Here is a 16,272-nt window from a genome sequence, read left to right as displayed (position 1 = left end):
TCCCAGCCCCGGGCGAGGTCGGAGAATCCCAGCCCCCGGGGCGAGGTCGGAGAATCCCAGCCCCGGGCAAGGTCGGAGAATCCCAGCCCCGGGCAAGGTCGGAGAATCCCAGCCCCGGGCGAGGTCGGAGAATCCCAGCCCCGGGGTGAGGTCGGAGAATCCCAGCCCCGGGCGAGGTCGGAGAATCCCAGCCCCCGGGGCGAGGTCGGAGAATCCCAGCCCCGGGCAAGGTCGGAGAATCCCAGCCCCGGGCAAGGTCGGAGAATCCCAGCCCCGGGCGAGGTCGGAGAATCCCAGCCCTGGGCGAGGTCGGAGAATCCCAGCCCCCGGGGCGAGGTCGGAGAATCCCAGCCCTGGGTGAGGTCGGAGAATCCCAGCCCTGGGCGAGGTCGGAGAATCCCAGCCCTGGGCGAGGTCGGAGAATCCCAGCCCCCGGGCGAGGTCGGAGAATCCCAGCCCCCGGGCGAGGTCGGAGAATCCCAGCCCCCGGGCGAGGTCGGAGAATCCCAGCCCCCGGGCGAGGTCGGAGAATCCCAGCCCCCGGGCGAGGTCGGAGAATCCCAGCCCCTGGGCGAGGTCGGAGAATCCCAGCCCTGGGCGAGGTCGGAGAATCCCAGCCCTGGGCGAGGTCGGAGAATCCCAGCCCTGGGCGAGGTCGGAGAATCCCAGCCCTGGGTGAGGTCGGAGAATCCCAGCCCCGGGCGAGGTCGGAGAATCCCAGTCGTGGGTGAGGTCGGAGAATCCCAGCTGTGGGGTGAGGTCGGAGAATCCCAGCTGTTGGCGAGGCCGGAGAATTCCGTCCAATACTTCAGATCGATGACGTTTCATCAGAACCCTATCCCGCTCTTTATTTCTCGTTCTGTGCTTGGTTTCACGTTAAATTCACTCACTCAAATTTACACTTCCTTCTCAGTCTTCCCGCTGCTAATCTTGCAAGTTTTTGTTAATGAATGAATTCACAGTCACTTTCCCTGTTTCCAGATGGCCAGCGTCCCTCGCTGGATCATTACTAGCTACACATTCACCAATTTCCCACACAAAAACCTACACTTGCGCGGCCAAGCCCAACTCACAACAGATGGTCCCCACTTCTCTGCTACATCTAATTATGACCCAATATACCACGTTGAAAATAAATATTGCCTTGTGCCAATCCAAGACCGAGATCGTGGAGGAACCCCAGATTGCTTTGCTTGAGATGAAGTGATGCCCCCCCACCCCACCAAATTGGTCATTCAGTCATGGGGGGCATCACCCAGCAGATCATAAGCCAGGCGATGCTGTATAAGATCTCTTGTAGCTGTGGAGACCTTGACCACAGAAGAATCAAACAACATTGGACCAGGAAAGCTGATGTTGAGCTGTTTAGTCCAATAGTCTGAGGGGGCAAAATTTTGATTTGTGTTGGGGTTTGATTCCTGTCTCTGTTGGAGTTTCAGTTTTACCTGATTGGATTTTTTTTATTATTGAATGGATTGTTCTTTCTTCTGAATAGATTCATGACATATTGAGATATGGACCTAGGAAATACTTTGGAAAAACTGCCCTGGGTGGACCTTTCCACGTCATCAAGTGAGCTTGAAAACTGTTTGCATTATTGAAATTGCCACTGAATGGGCAGATGTGTGTGTTTGTATATTTGTGTGTGTGTGTATTTGTATATGTGTGTGTGTGTTTGTATATGTGTGTGTATGTGTGTGTGTGTGTGTATATTTGTATATGTGTGTGTGTTTGTATATGTGTGTGTATGTGTGTGTGTGTGTATTTGTATATGTGTGTGTGTTTGTATATGTGTGTGTGTGTTTGTATATGTGTGTGTGTTTGTATATGTGTATGTTTATATATGTGTGTGTGCACGTGTGTGTGTTTGTATATGTGTGTGTATGTGTGTGTGTTTGTATATGTGTGTGTGTGTTTGTATATGTGTATGTTTATATATGTGTGTGTGCATGTGTGTGTGTGTTTGTATATGTGTGTATGTGTGCGTGTTTGTATATGTGTGTGTGTGTTTGTATATGTGTATGTTTATATATGTGTGTGTGCATGTGTGTGTGTGTTTGTATATGTGTGTGTATGTGTGTGTGTTTGTATATGTGTGTGTGCGTGTGTGTGTGTGTTTGTATATGTGTGTGTATGTGTGTGTGTTTGTATATGTGTGTGTGCGTGTGTGTGTGTGTGTTTGTATATGTGTGTGTGCGTGTGTGTGTGTGTTTGTATATGTGTGTGTATGTGTGTGTGTTTGTATATGTGTGTGTGCGTGTGTGTGTGTGTTTGTATATGTGTGTGTGTGTTTGTGTGTGTGTGTGTGTGTGTGTGTCTATGTCTGTGTGAGTATATATGTTTGTGTGAGCGTATACATTTGTGTGTGTCTGTTTGTTTGTGTGTCAGTGGGTGTATGTATTTATGTGGGCCGATATGTTTGTAAGACCATAAGATATAGGAGCAGAATTAGGCCATTCAGCCCATTGAATCTGCTCCACTATTCAATCATAACTGATATGATTCTCATCCCCATTGTCCTGCCTTCTCTCCATAACCCTGAATCCCCTCATTGATCAAGAACCTATCTATCTCTATCTTATAGACACTCAATGACCTGGTCTCAACAGTTTCTATGGCAGTGAGTTCCACAGGTCCACCACCCTCTGCAGTGGTGGATTAACCATTAGTAGGCTTAAGCCTAGGGGCCCGAAAGAGAGGGGGGGCCCGAGAGCAAAAAAAAATTGATTTAACCCTCTTAAGGGGGGAAATAAGTTTTCATAATTGCACCGCGTGGGTGAATTAATAGAACAAATATCTATAAATAGAGGAGCTTCACCCCCGGAATTTATCTGTCAGAATTTATCTGTCCTTAATGATCACTAACTGTTCAGGTAAGCATTCATTTTTGGCACTGAAGAGGATCAAAATCTACTTGCACTCAACAGTGAGAAACTTACTCATCTGGAACTCATGCACATTGAATCAGACGCACTTCGACCTGTTGATTTACATGCCGTTATCGACACTTTTGTAAACCAAAAATACACGGAAGCTTTTTAAAGTACAAATGTAAAGAAAATGAAAAATAAATGAATAAAAGGGCAGTAACTGATTCATATAAGTTTATGATATTATACACGTAGTACATTATATATAATACAATGATATAAGTTATCTAATGTCACTTAACATCACTTTATTCTATTCAATGAAGGGTGGGGCTGGGGACAAGGTCAGGGGCCTTACTAAGCTCAGCCTAGGGGTAGTTAATCCGCCACTAGCTATCTCTGGAAGGGGTGTCAGAATTGAGATGGCCTCATACACCCCGGACATTCTCTCTTCCACTTTCTTCCGTTGGGAAAAAGGTACAAAAGTCTGCAGTCAACCGACTCAAGAATTCTTCCCTGCTGCCGTCAGACTTTTGAATGGATCTACCTCGCACTAAGTTGATCTTTCTCTACACCCTAGCTATGACTGTAAGACTACATTCTGCACCCTCTCCTTTCCTTCTCTATGAACAGTATGCTTTGTCTACAGCATGCACGAAACAATACTTTTCATTGTATACCAATACACATGTCAATAATAAATCAAATCAAATTGCAGTGATGCTAATCTACTCAAGGACCGGAATTTTCCATTCCCATCCATCACGGGAATCGTACGGGTGAGGGGCTATGCAAAGGTCTAGAGGGGGGGGTGGGATTTTCTGGTTTTGGGGTGAGCGTGGCTGGTGAATCCCACCCAGGATATGTTGACCTGAGCCACACTGATAGCTGTCACTGAGTGAGTGACAATTCGCCGTTGTATAAATCAATGGTGTATAACATTGTATAAATTTTCAATATCACAACTAATAATGCTTTGTTGAAGTTATCTTGCTTTTGTGTTAACCTCAGCCTCTTGCTCTCTCTGTATCTACCTGCTCTCTCACTCCCCGTCTTGACTTCCTTTCTCTCCTTTTCTTTCAATTCCCATTTTTTGGTCATTCTCCTTTTTTTTGTCTTTTGCGTTTTGCTTTCTGCTTGTCACATTTTCTACTGGTTTTTCCTCTTGCACTTTTTCTTAGCTTCTCTCTAATTCTCTCTCTGTTTTATTGAATCATCACATCCTCTTTAACTCTGGCGCTTTTTCATATTCTTCCACTTTCCTCTCCCTCTTACCATCTTTCGATCTGCTCCCACTGTATCTCTCGTTCTCTTTATCCTACTGTCACCTCCGATCTTTGTCCTAAGTCCCTGTCTTGTCGCTTTACTCCCACAGCATCTGTTATGGAGTCCTAGTGTTGACCGTTCTAGCCTTGAGACTGACGTCCTGGGCTGGGGAATCAATCCCCATGTCCTTGGCCCTCATCCTCGCCTGGTGTAACCTCATGTACTTCGCTCGAGGTTTCCGCTTGTTAGGACCATTCACCATTATGATCCAGAAGGTAAATGGCGAAGGGTTTATGGCTGTCCAAATCAGGTACAAGTGTAAGTCCAGGAGCTAATTCTATCAAGGAAATCAGATGGAATCGATGCGTAACATTGCGTAACATGATTCGAATCAAAGCAAATGGATCATTGGTTAACAAACAAGTCAAAATATTATTTTTCATGGAGCCATCCACGTTTGCATTAGGGAACAAAAACCATTGTTAACTAGTGTGCCAGTGCTGAGCCTTTGTTATGGGAATTCAAAACAAATCCCACATTCCCACTGTCTCAGTATTTCCTCAGCTCCCAATGTTCCCACCCATCCACTCGCGGATATAATGGTATCTGCTTCGGACATTTCCTTTGGCAAATCTGTCACAGCAGATGCTGTGGAGGGGGTGGTGGCATGGTGGCATGGTGGTTAGCACTGCTGCCTCACAGCGTCAAAGGCCCAGGTTCGATTTGGGAGACTGCCTGTGAGGAGTTTGCACATTCTTCCCGTACCTGCATGGGTTTCCTCTCGGTGCTCCAGTTTTCCTCTCTCAATTCAGAGATTGGCTATGCTAAGTTGCCCCTTATGCCCCAAGATGTGTAGTTTAGGGGGATTAGCAGGGTAAACATGTAGGGTTGTGGAGATAAGGCGGGGGGAGGGGGTGGGGGTTCGGGGTGAGGTGCTCCATCGGAGAACTGGTGCACACTCGATGGGCCAACTGGCCTCCTTCCACACTGTGGGCATTGTTAGAGTTTAGAAGAATGAGGGGAGATCTCATTGAGACGTATAAGATGATGAATGGGATGGATAGGATAGAGGTGGAGAGACTCTTCCCGCTCAAAAAAGACAGTAGGACTAGGGGGCACAGCCTCAAGATAAAGGGGAGGCGGTTTAGAACGGAGTTGAGGAGGAACTTCTTCACTCAAAGGGTGGTGAATCTCTGGAATTCTCTGCCCGTTGAAGTGGTGGAGGCTACCTCGCTAAATATTTTTAAGACGCGGGTTGATGGGTTCTTGATAAGAGAGGGGATTAAGGGTTATGGGGAGAGGGCGGGAATGTGGAACTGAGCCACAACAGATCAGCCATGATCTTATTGAATGGCGGGGCAGGCTCGAAGGGCTAGATGGCCTATTCCTGCTCCTATTTCTTATGTTCTTATGTTCTTATGTATTCTATTCTATTCTTCTACAACCTTCTGAGGGAGGAAATTCTTTCTAGCCTCTTATTCCACTCCCTGAGGAGCCACCTGATATCGGGGAGCTGGGAACAAGGGCAGTTTTAATGTTGCACTGTTAACTAGATGGTGCTAGATTTGTCTCTAGCCACCCGCAAGGGGAGGAAAATCACACAATATGCAAAGACACGTGCAAAAGTCATTGGCCGGGATTCTCCAACCTCACCCGCATTCGAGATTCCCCAGGCTTGCTGCGGTGACTGGAGTGCAGGCCCTCCACTCCCACCTTGGGCATTTTAGACCCTGCGATATTTTCATGGCGCCTTGGTAGGTGATACAGTTCACAGCACGTCAGGGGAATTGTGAACCATAGGGGAATCTTAATCTGGAGATAGAAACTAATTGACAGATAAGTCAAAATGTTTTTACAGCTTCAAATGCCGTGACTAATTCTATGTGAATAGTTAAGTATGGTGTTAATGCAGTAATTGATGATAGAGCTTTGTTTAGAATGGGTAAGTGATCACTAAATTGATGAGCATTGTGAAAATGGAAACATCTTCAGTTGCAAAATAGTTTCACCAGTGGATAAAGTCCTCTTCTGCTTTAAACTGTGTTGAGCTTTGAATTTTAACTTGTTAATTGGATTCTCTGATGAATGGTATGGCCACTTATTGAGCCTTTAAAATGAAACCCTCGAGCTGAGTTCTTCGATTAACACCCAATCATCTGTTGAACCTTTGAAGCAGTGGAACAGGTGGCTGTCCATGCCATGACTTCAAAATATTTCCTGTGGAGGCTTTAGTAATAAAGATGAACATTGATTTCCATTATGGACATTTGCCTGAGCTCTAATCTCACAAATGGATTCAGCTCAATAGTAGTTGTTGACACAGTTGTGAGATAAGTTTTGATTGACAGGTTTATGAACATTTGATAAGATTATATTTTACAAGAGGTTTTTGAATAGCTGTTTGTTTATTTTGATAGTGTCATGAACATCGCTAATATTTCCCAATGGTATGGATGGCTTATGTGGGAACATATTGGGGTATGAGAACATGGATGGGTCATGGGGGTGTTTGGAAGGGCCATGGGGAGTTTGGGTGAGGGGAGGGGGTGGCCAGTGCTGAAAACTGAGGGCTAGGGTGCCTAACACAAATGCCCTGAGCTGGGCAAATGTCCAAGTGAATGCAGAAAGGCCTTCAAATCTGCTCCTCCTGGTATTCATCTGTCTCCAATCCCATTTTGGGCCTGTGCCAGCAGTTGATGGCCCTGAATCCAGCCCATCCCCTCCAACCCAACATGGAAAATCATGTCTCACAAATTTGATTGAGTTGTTTTAAAGGGGTAACCAAGAAGGTAGATGAGGGCAGTGAGGTCAACATTGTTTTTAGCAAGGCCTTTGACATGGTATTACATAGTAGGTTGTTGCATAAGGTTAAATTTCACGGGATCCAGGGTGTGGTAGCCAATTGAATACAAAATTGGCTTGATGACAGAAGATAGAGGGTGGTTGTAGAGAGTTGTTTTTCAAACTGGAGGCCTGTGACCAACAGTGTACGTCAAGGATCGGTTGTGGGTCCACTGTTATTTATTATTTATATTAATGATTTGGATGAGAATTTAGGAAGCATGGTTAGTAAGTTTGCAGATTACACCAAGATTGGTGGTACAGTGAAGAAGGGTATCTAGGATTGCAACAGGATCTTAATCAATCAGTGGGCCGATGAATGGCAGATGGAGTTTGATTTAAATAAATGTGTGGTGATGCATTTCGGTAGATTGAATCTGGGCAGGACCTACCCAGTTAATGGTAGGGCGTTGGGGAGAGTTATAGAACAAAGAGATCTAGGGGTGCAAGTTCATAGCTCCTTGAAAGTGGAGTCACAGGTGGACAGAGTAGTGAAGAAGGCATTCGGCATGCTTGGTTTCATTGGTCAGAACATTGAATACAGGAGTTAGGACGTCCAGTTTAAGTTGTACAAAACATTGGTAAGGCCACATTTGGGATGCTGTGTACAGTTCTGGTCACCCTATTATAGAAAGGATATTATTAAACTAGAAAGAGTGCAGATAAGATTTACTAGGATGCTACCGGGACTTGATGATTTGAATTATAAGGAGAGACTGGATAGACTGGGACTATTTTTCTCTGGAGTGTAGGAAGCTGAGAGATGATCTATAGAGGTCTATAAAATAATGAGGGACATAATGAGTTAGATAGTCAATGTTTTTTTCCCAAGGGTAGGGAAACTAAAGGGCGTTGGTTTAAGGTGAGAAGGGAGAGATACAAAAGGGTTCAGAGGGGTAATCTTCTTCACTCAGAAGGTAGTGAGTGTCTGGAACGGGCTGCCAGAGGTAGTAGTAGAAGTGGGTACAATTTTGTCTTTTAAAAAGTGTTTAGACAGTCACATGGGTAAGATGGATATAGAGGGATATTGGCCAAATGTGGGCAATTGGGATTAACTTAGGGTAAAAACTGAGTGGTGTGGACAAATTAAGTCGAAGGACCTGTTTCCATGCTGTAAACCACTATGACAGGCACTGCCCGGTAAGAAGGTGGGATTGTGACATTGGGAAATGACCTGCCTCAAAGGTGAAAACTGGGGCTAAAACATGAGTCGGAAACCCATTTCCACCTGTAATACAGTAAACAGCAGCCACTGCTATAACTAGAGAGGTGAGAGTCCAGTCCATATGAATCATAAACAATACCGCAACAAATCAATCTGTTTGAATTCAAATGTTATTGACATGTTCTTCTTTCTCCACAGATAATATTTGAGATTGTAATGCCGTACTTGGTGCTGATGCTCATCTTGCTTCTGGCATTCACATGCAGTAAGCATTTAGTAGTTATTCATAGATTGATAGAATCCCTAAAGTGCAGAAGGGGGCTATTCGGCCACACTGGTCTGCACTGAAAGCAATCCTACCCAGGCCCTAACCCCATAGCCCCATGCATGCACCCCACTAATCCCCCTGACACTAAGGGTCAGGTACAGGTGTTGGGCTGGGAGAGGCATGGTAAGGAGTCTCACAACACCAGGTTATTTTGTGGTTCATCCCCTTCATCCAGCGAGTCACTCCAAAATAAACCTGTTGGACTTTAACCTGGTGCTGTGAAACTTCTTACTAAGGGTCAATTTAATACGGCCAATCCACCTAATCCTCACATCTTTGGATTGTGGGAGGAAACTGAAGCACCCGGAGGAAACCCACGCAGACATGGGGAGAACATGCAAATGCCACACTGACCGTAGGCGGGAATTGAACCCAGGCCCTGGCAGTGTGAGGCAGCAATGCTAACCACTAGGCCACCTTGCTGACCCATATAAAATGCTTTCAAACATCTGCACTGTATAAATGCGAACCCTTTTCTCTCTCCACTTTAACTTTTCGTTTGCTGTCTATTACTTCCTGATTCTTCCTTTCTCTGTCCTTCCTGCATCTCCTGTCTTAGGATAGAATATAAAAGCAGGAAGGTCTTGCTGCAACTGTACAGGGCACTGGTGAGGCTGCAGCTGGAGTACTGTGTGCAGTTTTGGTCCCCTTATTTGCAAAAGGATATATTGGCCTTGGAGTGAGTGCAGAGGAGGTTCACTGGGCTGATACCGGAGATGAGGGGGTTGGACTATGAAGAGAGACTAAATAGACTGGGTCTGTACTCGTTGGAGTTTAGAAGGATGAGGGGGGATCTTACAGAGGCTTACAAGATAATGAAGGGGATGGATAGGGTAGAGGTAGAGAGATTCTTCCCGCTTAGAAAGGATAGCAGGACTAGAGGGCACAGCCTCAAAAAAAAGGGGGGGAGCAGTTTAGAACAGAGTTGAGGAGGAACTTCTTCACTCAAAGGGTGGTGAATCTCTGGAATTCTCTGCCCGTTGAAGTGGTGGAGGCTACCTCGCTGAATATATTTAAGTCACGGGTAGATAGGTTACTGATAGACAGGGGAATTAAGGGTTATGGGGAGAAAGCGGGAAAGTGGAGCTGATTCACTTCAGATCAGCCCTGATCTTATTGAATGGCGGGGCAGGCTCGAAGGGCTACTCCTGCTCCTATTTCTTATGTCCTTATGTTAATATGTCTTGTGCAGGTAACGTGTGCTCTTTGACATTCCGCTCTGCTTTTCCCAGGTACCCATCTGTCCTTCCAAGTCTTGGATCCTGAAAAGTGGGAACGCTTTGTGGATTTCAGCACCGTTCTCTTCACCATTTACCTCCTCTTCTTTGGGCTGGTTAACATGCCACTGAACTGGGAGGTGATCCAGCCCGACATGGCGCGATTCCTCTATGCCATGTACACCCTGCTTGCTTTTGCCATCACGGTTTTTCTCGTCATCCACATGATGGGCGAATTGATTCGGCGAGTGTCAAAGCAGCACGATGACCTCTGGAGAGCACAGGTAAAATTATAAAATAGTTCTTCACTTGGTAAATTCAAGAGACACCTAAATGCAGAGAAGGGGCAGCTTAAGGGAGCTGCAGTCAGTCAGGAAGAGAGAAATGGGGTAGAGAAATGGGTAACCCGTACTACCTTCAGCTAACATTGTGTAAAGTGTGCAAATTAGCTAGCTATATATGTGATTCAGGAGAACATTTAAAATTCAGCATAGTGCTGCAGGCAGTCAGTATGTCTGACAGGAATACAGCTCAGATGCTGAGAGAGCAAAATAAGTACTTATTTCAAGCTTTGCATGTGGTTATGTTAATTAGAGTCAATGAACTTTTTTTCTCAAATTGCCCTGGAATTTCAGATTAGAGTGATTGACAGGGTCATGTGATGTTGTGGTTTATGTGTCACTTGGACCTGCAGCAAGAAAAAGAAAGTTTTTTTCAGAAAGGACTCGGAATTTGACTGTTCTGGTTGAAGTTTAGAGAACTTTAGTTTGGCTGTTCTGGTTGAAGTTTAGAGAATTCTGCAGGCTTCTAAAGGCTCTATATCTCCCTGAAGACTCCACGGTTTCTACACTTATTGCAACAAGTATATTTGTGATTGCTAACTGTATTTAAAGTGGGTTTGAAGTCTGTATGCAGAATGTTGCTTATTTGGAACTGAAATAGTGATAAGTTTGACATTCAAGTTGTTTCTTTTCATGTTTAAAGGCTGTTCAACTTTTAAGAGTTAAGATTCTTAATTTTGTTGTGATTATACTTAAATTATGACATGAAAAAGATTACCTTGATAAAAGATCCCTAATTTATCAATGGAATCGCTCCTGGAATGAAATATCCTTTCCTCACATTTATGCCAAAATAGAAAAAATTGTTAGGATCTCATCTGGCTTCAAAATGTACCTTGGGGTTCGGGTCCAGGATCTTAACAATCTGAAAGGACATTGGGTGGGAAGAGCTTGTCAATCAGCTGTGATGCAACTGGCATTTGAATTACTTAAATTCACTCCAAAGTGGCCAGCATCAGATAGACGCTGTTATTCAAAGTTTCCCATTCCAAACAAGCTATTAACATCATCAAGGGCAGAAAGGCCAGAACCTTTCTCTCTGGAGCGTACAGTTGATCTTATCGAGGTCCATAAAATAATGAGGGGCACAGATCAGCTTTACGCAAAGTTAGCCGAGTTTAAAACTAGAGGGCGTAGGTTTGAAGTGCGAGGGGAGAGATACAAAAGGGTCCAGAGGAGCATTTTTTTCACACAGAGGGTGGTGAGTGGCTGAAATGAGTTGCCAGAGGTAGTAATAGAGGTGGGTACAATTTTGTCCTTTAAAAAGCATTTAAACAATTACACAGGTAGGGTGGGTATCAAGGGATATGGGTCAAATGCGGGCAATTAGGAACACTTATTGTTAAAAATAAAACAATAAGTGTCCCAATTGCCCGCATTTGACCCATATCCCTCGATTAAATTTCGAAGGGAAAGTAAAAGGCTTTTATAGTTTACAAATGTTTCATAAATAAACAAGGGAAGGTTATTAAATTTTACTTGATCCCAAAGTTGGGCAATGGAGACATCTAAACGATATTTATATTTTGGAAATATTAAGTTCAGGGAAGTGCTGGGGAACGATGGAATTGAAGGCATAAAAAAGAAGATAGTTGAGCAGAGTTGTTAAGCTGATTTGGCGTTGGCTGTTTGGGGAAGACCTCCTGTAAACAGCTCTGGGTTGGGAAAGGTGAGGATTGAACCCTTCAGTCAAGACACAAAAGCTGCAAAAAGCAGTCTTGTTCTGAAGCTCTTGGATTTCCACAGCAGACCGGAGGTGAGTTTCTGTGGAAGTGACTGTCTTATTGCAGTGGCAGCAGTTTTGGCTTGAGTAATATTACTGGATTATTACAATTAAACATCCGGAAGGGAATGTCGCCATTACAATAATGAGGAAGGCAAATTCCAGCCATTCCTGGCATTATCCAAGATCGGAAGTACTGATTGCAGAGCTGCAGATCCTGCTCGGATTTACAACTTGTTTACAGTATGGAAGAGCTGAACAACCAAGCTAAACTGGAGAAATTCAAGAGGGAGTTCCCATAATATTCACAGATCGGGGGGATCTCCAAACAACTTCCCACATTACTCAAAGCCACATTCCAAGCCAGTGTGTTTATTTGCCCCCATATCCTCTCTTGAAAAAGGTGAGACACGAGATTGATTCCATCCAGTGGCACAGTGCTTAGCACTGCTGCCTCACGGTGCCAGGGAACTGGGTTCAGTCCTGCTCTTGGGTGACTGTCTGTGTGAAATATGTACATTCTCCCCGTGTCTGTGGGGGTTTCCTCCGGGTGCTCCGGTTTCCTCCCACATCCTGAGAGACGTGCTGGTTAGATGCATTGGCCGCGCTAAATCCTACCTCAATGTGCCCGAACAGGCGCCCGAGTGTGGCGACTAGGGAATTTTCACAGGAACTCCATTGCAGTGTTAATGTAAGCCGACTTGTGACACTAATAAATAGGCTATTAAAACTTTATATCCCGCACTAGGGAGGTGGTGGGTGGGTGGGTGGGGGTGGGATGGGTGGTAGGGGACAATATGCCAGTAACGTAGTCCATTTCTTGTGATTGGGACACTTCATATTGGTATGTGCCTCACACATTTGAACCAGGCCCTAGAGAGGGAGGTTCGTCTCAAAGCGTCTGTCGGTCACAGCCCGGGGTGACCGCTTTCACTAAATTATATACCAGCAGTGGCTTCTATCAGCTCAATGAGATCGAGTCCAAACTGCGACCAACCTTTATCACATCCTGTTTCAGTCACCTAGTGTTTGGTATTGTCTCAGCTCCCGAGGCCTTTCTATGCTCCATGATTAGAACATAGAACATTACAGCGCAGAACAGGCCCTTCGGCCCACAATGTTGCGCCGACCGGTTAAAAAGCAATGACCCTCTAACCTAAACCAATCCCTTTCCATCCATAATTGGAATTTTGGAAGGGCTGGACGGAGCTATCTGCCAGATGGACAATATTCCCCTCCATCACCCTGGGGCATGATTCCTTGGTACAAACAGAATTACAGCATTTACACGCCATGGGCATCATAAATGCGAGTTCTTAAAACCCACTGTCAGCTCCTTAGACCACATTGTTCACACAAAAGAAGATCCCAGTAAACTGCAATGAAAAGTTTCCAATCACCCCTTCCAGTTATGAAGCTTCGAGAGCCTATAGGTGTGCTTTATCAGCTGGGTAAATTCTTACCCAATCTTACACACATCAGCAAAGAACAAAGAACAACACAGCGCGGGAAACAGGCCCTTCAGCGCCATTTTAACATTGCGAGTCCCCTCTTCCACCCGTGACCCTTGTCTACGCTTATGCCACTCCACATTGGAAACCAGCTTGAGGGGAGACTAATTTAGGGACAATTTGTTACACCCAGTCAGCCTAAGAGCACATCTTTGGGGTGTGGGAGGAAACCGGAGCACCCGGAGGAAACCCACGCAAGCACGGGGAGAATGTGCAAACTCCCACAGACACCGGCCCAAATCCATGTGTCTGCACAGCAAACAGTGATAGTCACTGAGCTGTCGTGTTGCCCGTCAGCTGGTCCAGTTTAAGTGTACACTACGTTGGGGTGAAAAGTGGCAGGGGCTGTTTGGCACAATCAAGAACCTTCTCGTGTCCATGGAAACACTGGCCCACTACAAGCCAGACCTTCTCACCACAGTCGCAGTGAGGACATCGTCCATTGACTTCGGGGCCATATTGTTCCTAATGCAGTGAGATGGTTCTCACAGATTGGTCTATTATTCCTCCAGGGCAATGACAGAGAATTAGCCACGGTATACTCTCATGGAAAAGGAAAACCTGGCTGTCAAGTCAACTGGCACAAAGGTTTCAGTGTACATCCTGGGCTCAGATTCACCCTCCAGATCAATCATAAGCCAATAGTCACCCTGCTGAACACCACAGAATTAGCAAGGATACCTTGATAAGATTTGATTTATTATTGTCGCACGTATTAACCCACAGTGAAAAGTATTGTTTCTTGCGTGTTATACAGAAAAAGCATACCGTTCATAGAGAAGGAAAGGAGAGATTGCAGAATGCAGTGTTACAGTCATAGCTAGGGTGTAGAGAAAAATAAACTTAGTGCGAGGCAGGTCCATTCAAAAGTCTGATGGCAGCAGGGAAGAAGCTGTTCTTGAGTTGGTTGGTATGCGACCTCAGATTTTTGTATCTTTTTCCCGACAGAAGAAAATGGAAGAGAGAATGTCCGGGGTGTGTGTTGAATATGCTGACTGCTTTTCTTGAGGCAGCAGGGAGTGTAACTGAGTCAATGGTTGGGAGGCTGGTGATGGACTGGGCTTCGTTCATGACCCTTTGTAGTTCTTTTGTGGTCTTGGACAGAGCAGGAGCCACACCAAGCTGTGATACAACCAGAAAGAATGCTTTCTCTGACACATCTGTGAGATTTGTAGCTGACACGCCAAAGAGCAGCTCATGAGGTTTGACACCATTACAGGATGAAACTAAACAACAGACTACAGATGAAGCATTATCCCACATCCGTGTGGAGAAGCATGCACAGAACAATGTACTGAACACTTCGCTGAGAGTGTGGAGTCTTGAGTCTTCCCGTCCGTCAACTTCCTCCTGGCGACCAGTAAGAAATGAGAAGAGATATGAGCCTCGAGAGCTGTTGCTGAGTGTGCACCAATATAGGAGTTCTGTGTTATTGGATGGCCTGAATATGTTCCGGGAAATTGTGTTCTGTACAACGTTGTAATAATGTCACCAAGGCCAGACTTCCTTACAACGCGCTCAGAGTGATACTCAGCAGCTACAGAGTACAGGTCAGCACCGAAGTCCTTCGACTGTCAGCCTGAGTGGAGCCAGCTACTTCTAGCTACACCATCCCCCCCCACCCCCCTTCACCCCCACACTGCTCCTTCCCTGCTGGGCGAGGCTCCACTCGCCTAATCGGGGAGCACGTATTCTGTGAGGTCCAAGGGGAGATCTATTGACGAGCGTGGCCATCGTAACAGTCACCCTAAGGGCAACATGTTAGTCTGTAATGACCCCATTACCATTCCCAATGTCCTTAAACTAGACATTCTCCAATAGTCTAATTCTCCAAGAGAAGTAAGAAGAGGAACCAGGGACCAGCAGAGACGGGACAAACCGCTGGAACATCTTTCCCTAAGATTCTGAGATGTAATGGTGCCTTTGGGTAGGGAGGAGGGAGGCAGGATGTAGAAATATTTAATAGGAACCTGCAAGACTTGGGGGCAATAGGTTAATATGCATCATCGGTGATATCAGATCACACATCACTGGAGATCTTCTGAAAGGAAACTCATGCTCATTTATCCCTGCACATGGTTGAATATAGTTAATAAATATTTGCAAATTCCTGCACACTGTTTGTTCCACTTGTCTCTGGTAAAGAAACCCTGATGATATCTCAGGTACTTGAGGGTATGAAGAACTCTCTGTCAGTTAGGTATGAGAACTGAGAAAGATTTCGCTGCCTAGTGCGTGCTGGTGTGACTCAAACATGTATCTAAACCAGGTTTGAAGCCAGGTCCCAGGGTTGTACAGATGTTAATGATACTCTGACCTTTACTGTTAAATTGTTTCCTGATCAAAGGTTGCGGCAACAACTCTACTTCTTGAGCGCCGGCTCCCGCGATGTCTCTTTCCTCGTTTGGGAATCTGTGGAAGCAAATATGGGCTTGGAGACAACTGGTATCTCCGGTGAGTTCAAAGGGAAATATATATCTTGACAAATATGTGTATGGAGATTGTCCCAAAATTCACAGATACCCACAGAGTGAATTGATCACTCAACATCCCACTTCCATTTAAAGCCATCCATTAAGATGAAAAGGAGATTTAACCATTACCAACCGTGCCAGAGCTGAGCTAAGAATTCTTGGCTCAGGGGTCTAGGGACATTTGGACCCTGCTACACTCCATGCCTATAACTCGCAGCTTATCTCAACAAAAAAGTCTGCGTTGAATTTCCCTGCTGGAACTTGCTGGTGGCCATGGGCAGCTTCTAACTCCAGTAGGAGTCGGGTTTGGCAGCGGGTAGTCTGTATTGGACAGACCCCTGTGTTCTTGCAGCCCTGACTCTCCCCATGGTCCTATCATATATTAAGCTGATCTTTCTCTTGACCCTATCTGTAATTGTAACAAGATATTCTGCACCCTCTACTTTCCATCCCCTCTATCTACCCTATGAACAGCATGCTTTGTCTCACTAGCACACAAGAAACAATACTTCTCACTGTATGCCAATACATGCGAC

The 16,272-nt window shown here is 45.3% G+C and overlaps 1 protein-coding gene across 1 annotated transcript in view; it reads left to right on the top strand.

Annotated features, from left to right (window-relative positions):
• trpv6 (transient receptor potential cation channel, subfamily V, member 6) overlaps positions 1–16,272 on the top strand; it is a 42,416-nt gene that overhangs the window by 25,157 nt on the left and 987 nt on the right. The window contains exons 10-14 of the mRNA XM_080209227.1: positions 1,496–1,572; positions 4,246–4,411; positions 8,341–8,407; positions 9,703–9,971; positions 15,610–15,716. Coding sequence (XP_080065353.1) covers positions 1,496–1,572; positions 4,246–4,411; positions 8,341–8,407; positions 9,703–9,971; positions 15,610–15,716 — 686 coding nt within the window. The remainder of the gene's footprint in view (positions 1–1,495; positions 1,573–4,245; positions 4,412–8,340; positions 8,408–9,702; positions 9,972–15,609; positions 15,717–16,272) is intronic.

Source organism: Carcharhinus amblyrhynchos, chromosome 21, assembly GCF_965287045.1.
Source record: "Carcharhinus amblyrhynchos chromosome 21, sCarAmb.v2.hapA, whole genome shotgun sequence".
NCBI classification, from domain to species: domain Eukaryota; kingdom Metazoa; phylum Chordata; class Chondrichthyes; order Carcharhiniformes; family Carcharhinidae; genus Carcharhinus; species Carcharhinus amblyrhynchos.
The sequence above is the reverse complement of the archived record's forward strand: the minus strand, read 5'-3'. Positions and strand labels throughout refer to the sequence as shown.